This window comes from Hydra viridissima, unplaced genomic scaffold (assembly GCF_058129835.1).
Source record: "Hydra viridissima isolate aposymbiotic clone 2 unplaced genomic scaffold, HvirCarnegie_v1 scaffold_11, whole genome shotgun sequence".
Taxonomy (NCBI): domain Eukaryota; kingdom Metazoa; phylum Cnidaria; class Hydrozoa; order Anthoathecata; family Hydridae; genus Hydra; species Hydra viridissima.
In genome coordinates this window covers 14,945,661-14,952,866 of record NW_028324310.1, presented here as the reverse complement: position 1 = coordinate 14,952,866, position 7,206 = coordinate 14,945,661, and the positions used below count along the sequence as shown (strand labels likewise).

At 29.5% G+C, this 7,206-nt stretch overlaps 1 protein-coding gene and 1 pseudogene across 2 annotated transcripts; one reads left to right on the top strand and one right to left on the bottom strand.

Moving 5' to 3' along the window:
• Nucleotides 1-2,097: 2,097 nt before the first annotated feature.
• LOC149882372 (uncharacterized) lies at nt 2,098-3,106 on the top strand. The gene is made up of 2 exons (XM_090067460.1): nt 2,098-2,438; nt 2,574-3,106. Exons 1-2 carry the CDS (start codon nt 2,212-2,214, stop codon nt 3,019-3,021), a joined length of 675 nt encoding a protein of 224 aa, XP_089923586.1. The 5' UTR covers nt 2,098-2,211; the 3' UTR covers nt 3,022-3,106.
• A 1,219-nt stretch (nt 3,107-4,325) lies between these two features.
• LOC149882371 (cyclic GMP-AMP synthase-like receptor pseudogene) lies at nt 4,326-6,964 on the bottom strand (annotated as a pseudogene). The gene is made up of 3 exons (XR_016444774.1): nt 6,787-6,964; nt 5,226-5,579; nt 4,326-5,009 (listed from the first exon to the last, which is right to left on the bottom strand). The product of XR_016444774.1 is annotated as a cyclic GMP-AMP synthase-like receptor pseudogene (transcript).
• Between the last annotated feature and the right edge of the window lie 242 nt (nt 6,965-7,206).

The following is a 7,206-nucleotide window of genomic DNA, read 5'->3' as shown; positions in this document are numbered from 1 at the left end:
CCCGAAAATGGAATTATCCTAAATAAAAACGAGTTTTGGTTGTCCAAACTCGTTTTTCCATATAAAAAGTTGTTAGAAATCTGCCTTGTGAACTACATTAGTGAGAAAATAATGAATGACGTTAAGGGTGTGATGAAATCATTTGGGTGGATTTTCATTGCACACTGTAAAAAGATCGTAAAAGAACATGAAGGAAAAGTAATTTTTAAAGATTTTGTGATTATGCTGATTATGATGATTATGCAGATTATGTGATTCGAGAATCCACAGCAACAACTGTATTTAAGAGAAGAGGGGAGAGATCTTGGAAATAACCAACCTTACCAACCAACCACAAGAAGATGCACCTCATACTTAAATGAAAAAACTGAAATTAGCCATATATAGGGGCGCAAAAATATTATTTAAAAAACAAGAGTTGGTGAGTGTAGGCATATGAATAAACATATGCTGCTTCATTTAACAGTAAAGACTAATTTGAAGCAATTAATATGAACAAACGGCATTTTAAACGGCTTTTCCGTTTTCTATAATGTTTTCTTTTCTAACGTTTTTTTTTCTTTATGTATATTGGCTGATGATTGCCGGTATGCCGATATGAAACTTTAAGTAACAACAAAAATGTCATCCTTCTGTATTTTCAATATATACATATATATATATATATATATATATATATATATATATATATATATATATATATATATATATATATATATATATATATATATATATATATATATATTGCTCTATTTATTAAAAATATTGAGCACTCTTGTACGAGCACGAGATTTTGTATTTCAAAACTATACAACTTGAAATAGCTATGTAAAATATATATATATTTTTGTATTCTCAATGTTCTTTGAAAAAAACAGCAATAATGAATGATGTATTGTAAGAAAATATATCTTTTTCTGTATCATGCAAAAAGTATTTTCTTGTTGGTCAAGATAAAGGAAAATAAATGTTACCTATAATCGCTACTAGTTTCAGAATGAACCATCTATTTTTTGCCAAAATAGATGGTTCATTCTGAAACTGGTAGCGATTCTTCAAATGATGGTATTTCCACTTCTACTGAATCTGAAAAAACTTTAAATTGTTTAAACTCATTTGATGATTACAATGGTGGGAAAACTTTTTGCAAAGATTAAGCTTAATGTTGAAATTCAAAAATGACTTTGCAAAAAATAATACAATATTATTGCGGTTTCCGGAACTTATCGTAATATCTCGGCTTTTGACAAAAATAACATAATAACGCCTCTAATAGTTCTAGTATTATCATTAAATTTTATCTTATGATATTAAAAAGTTATTTACTTTCTTAAGTTAATATTTAAAAAGATGTAAAAAGTATCATTTTAAACATGTAATGCAGCACTTGCCTCCTGGATTAGTAAAAATCGGTATGCTATCGTCATTTCTCGTTTTGTTGCGATATTATATCGTTAAAATCTACAATAGAAAAATTAGTGTAAATTTATGCCGAGTCTCTCGTTATAAACAGAGATATAAACTAATTACAGGTAAAGGGATCTCAAAATGTTAGGTGTTTTTAAAGATTTTGTTAAGCCCCAAATATTTGAGCATATACTTTGTTTTTACTTTTGAGAGTTGAAATAATACTTCTGCTAGATTGCCAAAATATTTTAGTAGTTTTTAATACAATTTTCATATGCCTTTAGATAAATATTTAGGACATGCTTTTTTCGTTAGGGACCTCAGAATGCCAGGTTTAATAATAGGTAGTATTGTAGCCAATATTGCTTAGTTTATCATGAATTTCTGCATATATTATTTATTTTCAATGCTGAATATATTTTTAAATGTTTTGTTCACTTATCTTTTATACTTTTTGCATTCCACTACACAATGCTAGGTTGAGGGACCTCAAAACGCTAGGTTAATGAAAGCTAATTAACATATAAAAAAAAAGTTGTTTGCATTCAGTTTCTTCTCGACATTATGAAATGAATATTCTGCTTATAGTTTCGTCACAAAACCTCATTCAAAAAACACTTTAGTGTGTTTTTTTTGTTTGCTTTTGAAAAAATGAATAAACTAAACTAAAGTACGTTCACTAAAGTAAAGTGTAAGTACAAAAGTGTGTTTTGATATTCCTTTCAGTAAAGAATAAATAAGAAATGGGAAAGTCCTTTAGAACCAACAAGCAAATTAAGATGCAATATTCTAAGAGATGTCATAATGATGAAAGGTAAGCAGTTAGAGGAAGCAGTTAAGTGGTGCCAAATCAACAATAAACGTGGTTGGGCCACAATCAATTCAGGAAAATTTCCACTAATTAAGGATCTTAAAGCAATTAATAAACGAATTGATGGTGTCATTGTAACTGGAAACGAGAAGGAATATTGTTCAATTTTTACAAAAGATGAAGAAGAGTCGTTAGTCTCTTATATAAGAAACAAGAATAGGTAATATCTACACATAATTAAGAAATGAAAATTTATAAACTGTAACAAAATCCTGGTTTTTTAATATTGTTCATTAAGAAAACTAAACTTATACTTTTTAGTTTTCTTGTATTATTATTTCAATGATATATTTAGGTGCCTACAAGGTTTGAACAGGTTGGAGTTGACAAGGATAATGTTGAGTGTTTTGGAAGTAAGAAAGCAAGCCTGTAGAAACCTTCGTGGACGTCAGATTACTAAGCTATCACCAAATGCTCAACGAGCACTCCGAACAAATAAGCTTAGCAAGTCTTTTTCGAAGCATTGGGATGCAAAATATCAAAAGCATATAACCAAAAAGAGACAAGGAACTGTATCCATAAATCGTGCCCTTAACTGCACAAAAGCAATGGCATGTAAACACCTCAACAAATTAGCTGAAGAACTTATAGAATGTAATATTTTCATTGATGCAAATCATTTGGAAACAGGTGTATGGCAGGGATATATAGATACCACTAGGATTTACAATCACGATGAAACCCTCCAGTTTATAAAAAAAATGATAAAAAGTAATAACTTAAGTTTGTTATATAGTTTTTGATTTGGTACCTAAAAACGTGAGGTGCAGCACCTCAAAATACTTGGTATTTAAAAAAGCGATCTTAAGAAAATTGGATTTATTCTGCGCACGCATCTTTTTATTCTGCGCACGCATCTTTTTAGCACTGTTTTTAGAGTCTTAAGGCAACATTTCTGATAAGGTTCTGCTAACTTATTTTTAGAAGGGATTGAAATATTTAAAATTATTTAAAAAAAATAGTTTTATTGCTTATAGTTTATTTTCAACGTCTTCGTAATTTAGATTATTTTGTAAGGATTATTTGTAATATTTTTTTGTTAATGATTTAACATTATATTCTTTAATCAGATTATTCAACACTTTTAGAATTTAATTAAAAAGATCGAGTTCTATGTTGGTTAAATTCAAACCTGACATTCTGAGGTCCCACTGCATTCTGAGGTCCTCTTACCTGTACAATATCGCTTAAAATATTTTTAACCATATTTTGTCGTAATCATACCGACGACACTTTTTTTTCCAATATCGTATCGGAACGATAATGATACGACACTTTTTTTTCCAATATCGTATCGGAACGATAATGATGCGGAAATGAAACAATGCGCAGACGCTTAATTGACGCTTCATATCTTTATAACAGTATGTCTAAGAAACATTGTATTTTGGATTTTTCTGTTTTAAAGTGTTCTTAAACAAATGAAAATTTAAATTCAAATGTAGTGGACATCACTTTTCCGATTTTTGTCCGCGCAATTTCCCATTGTGCGTTCGTTAATCAATATCAAAATCATCGTTCAAGTTGTTTTTTACTTTCTTAAATGAAAAAGTAAAAACCACCAAGGAAAATATGAAGGTGATGTTCAATTTCTAGAATGTAACGTTAAGACGACTACGTTCTATATACGTTATGTATTTCACCGTCACGTTAATTCGCTTTTATTTTAATATCATTTCTTAATTCATTGTGCACAATGAATTATGCACAACGAGCCATATATAGTCATTGAATTACATATTCCTTGTGCACAATGAATTACACAATGACGCAACTACATAGAAAACATTTCTTTAGGTGTGGAATATAAATACTTGGGCCAGCACGATAAAAATAAATCTGACATTAAAGTGATTATTTTGTAGGAATAAAAAACATGAAATACAATTTTATATAATACAAAAATATAAAATGCCTTTAAGAAATATATCCAATTTTTATACTTAATTTTGATATATTAAAATGAAGTTTTAGTTATCTAATTATAATAAATAAAGTCAATGAAAAAATGATATTATATTTATGAGAATAACCATTGGTGGATTTATCTCCGAGACCATTGTCACAAACAAGATCTGTCAATTTGTCAAAATTAGTCAATCTTGTTGTAGACGGAAGATAAGTGTTAATCATTTCGTAAAGTTTTTCATAAAAACTCTAATGAAGAATGAGAGATGGCGAAACTCGCGTAAAATAGGTACAAAGATTCACAAAAGTTCCTTTCTATAATTTAATTTTATTTAGATCATATTTTGAATTAAGTACTCAAGACTAAATGACTCGCTTATCAACATGAAAATAGGTTCGAGAAACTGGTTTCAGACCTCAACCAATTTTGAATTGTGTTCACCAACTGATCATAGTTAATTTCTTTTTGATACAAGATATCAATACTGGGATTAAAGAAATGCTTCAGAGTACGTTGCTTTAAGCTTTCCATTACAAACTTCAAGAAATTGTAAACAGTTTCACCAAGATTGTTATCGTCTGGCCATGATCCACTTTTTGTGAAATGAAATGCGACAGTTTTTATGTTGGTAGGAGGTAAACTTTGTAAACAATCCATCTGTTTTCAACTTAAATAATGCCTTGATGATTCGAATGCATTTTTTTGCATTTGGCTTGAGACGATTTGCTTCTTGTAATTCATCATTAGAATACGACAACCTCCAATAATAGCTCTGATCTCCTTCATCTTTTGGTACGCACCATACTTTACTTTCCAGACTTTCTAAAAGATAAATTATTTTAAAGAACATTTACTAAGATGAGGTACATGGAAATATTGTGGATGTCTGAATCCGGTATAGTGCCGTCTAGATAAAAAAAATCTCAACAAGTGATGACTTTCTCAGAAGATAAAATATATATTTCATACAGGTAAGGCACAATCACATACTTTAATTCCTAGATATAGTAAAAGAATTCTTACGGAAAAGAACATTACCAACTTCAAAGCATGGAACCAAGTCAACACGATACCAAAAAGTGTTTTTATTAATATACACATCGATCTGTGTAGCAACACCATGTTCAACTATGCTAATTTGCTTAAAATCTTGGTCTTTTGTCATTTTATTCACCCATCTTTGAACAAGACCTTTAAATTTTTGTCTGTATTCATTAGCATTTAGAAAACCATTTTCATCAACTGGATACTCAATCATATTACTGCAGCATTTTATTTTACAGAACCCGTTGCCCATATCCTGATTTAATTTAAGGAAATTTGTGCGTCGAACAAGCATCACATCAAATTCAGTACCACCTTCAGCAATATTTAGAGATTCAAAAGCACTTCCTAAAAAAGAAACACTTTTACAAAAACTACCATTTAACCAGCTCATAAAACTAAGGAATTTCCCAATAAATTATGTAATTTTTTTTTCCTTTGTGATTTTATAAATCTTTGTAAATCTAAACTCTACTCAAGGACGTTGAATTAGTGGCATCACTTCTAAAAAAGCTATGAATTCACCATCATATATCATCAGAGCCTTAAAAATACCACGCTACCCAATATACATCAGACAACCTATTGACATTATTTCAGTTATAAAGATTATATACATAAAGTTTAATTACGTTTAAATAACACACAAATATTAAATTTAACTTGTTTTTCATCATCACCATCATCACCATCACCATCACCATTCCTTTGAATCACATTATCAAAATGGGCATTGACGGAGGTGGAGGATTTTTAAAGGTGAGTTAAGGAATCATGAGCTCAGAGACTTCTAAATCAGAAACATCAACATCCTCAGAGAATCTTCTTTACAAAAACTGTTTTAAAGCTTCCAATATCAATCAAAAGTTGCTGGTTGCTATAAAAAATTAAATGGAATTAAATTTTGTGCCCCAACTATCAGGAAAAAATTCAAGAATTCAAAGCGTCGTTTCTTTCAGGCCGACCCATTAACATAACCCCAAAAGTTAATGCTGTCTTTTATCATGTTGAGCATTTCATTCAGAGAAAAAGATGCTAGCTAAGAATTTACAGTGAAGAGGCTATTGAAGCCCTCCACCACATTTTTCAAGCTTTTTGGGATCAATTTAAATGTGACTCCACAAATCCAAATTATGGAACAAGACTAAAACACTGTTTAGCAGACTTCAATACCAATCACATGTAAAGCATCTAACTAATTGGCTCATATGGCAATTATTTACAAGAATTTTTGTTATCAAATAAAGAACTTTAAAAGAAAATTTATTGCTACCATTTTAGGGTTTACATTTTTGTAAACTAGAAGTTGTACTCTTTCAACAACCCAAAGAATTTTCTTGGGTCATGAGGTTAGGGTTAAATGCAATTTAGGGGAACTTTTTTCTTACTTCATAAGAAGCATGAACAAAATGTTATTGGTTTGTTCAAATTAATTATAGCCAATTACAGTCCATTTAAGTTCTAAGTTTGATAAGTAAGATCTAAGTTTGACTTAAAAATTATTTTTATGTAACTTCTTTCTGAGAGAAGTTAAAAACAAAGTAAAGAAAGTTACCTGTGTGGATGATCACATCACATAAATTGTAATTTTGTTCCAAATAAATTTTGAGTTGCTCCATTTTCTCTTTGAGATCTTCTCTTGCATTTTGAGTATTTGGTACAGTAGCCTTTCTCTTGTAAAAGTCTTCTACTTTGTCACATCACTTTTCCCCTGTACCATTCACTTTGAACATAGGGTATAGTCATCTTTATGACATATAAAAATTATAAAGATTAACTTAAAAATGTAAATAAACTATAAAGATAACTAATAAAATGATTAAAAAGGTATAAAAAGATAAATAATATAAAAATCAAATACTGGTTGACAATGCATAAAATACAGTTTTAGTCTTTAAAATGAAAAACTAATTTAAAAGCAGCACATGCAATAGAACGAATGCATACACCAGCCACAATATTTTTCTTGTTAATT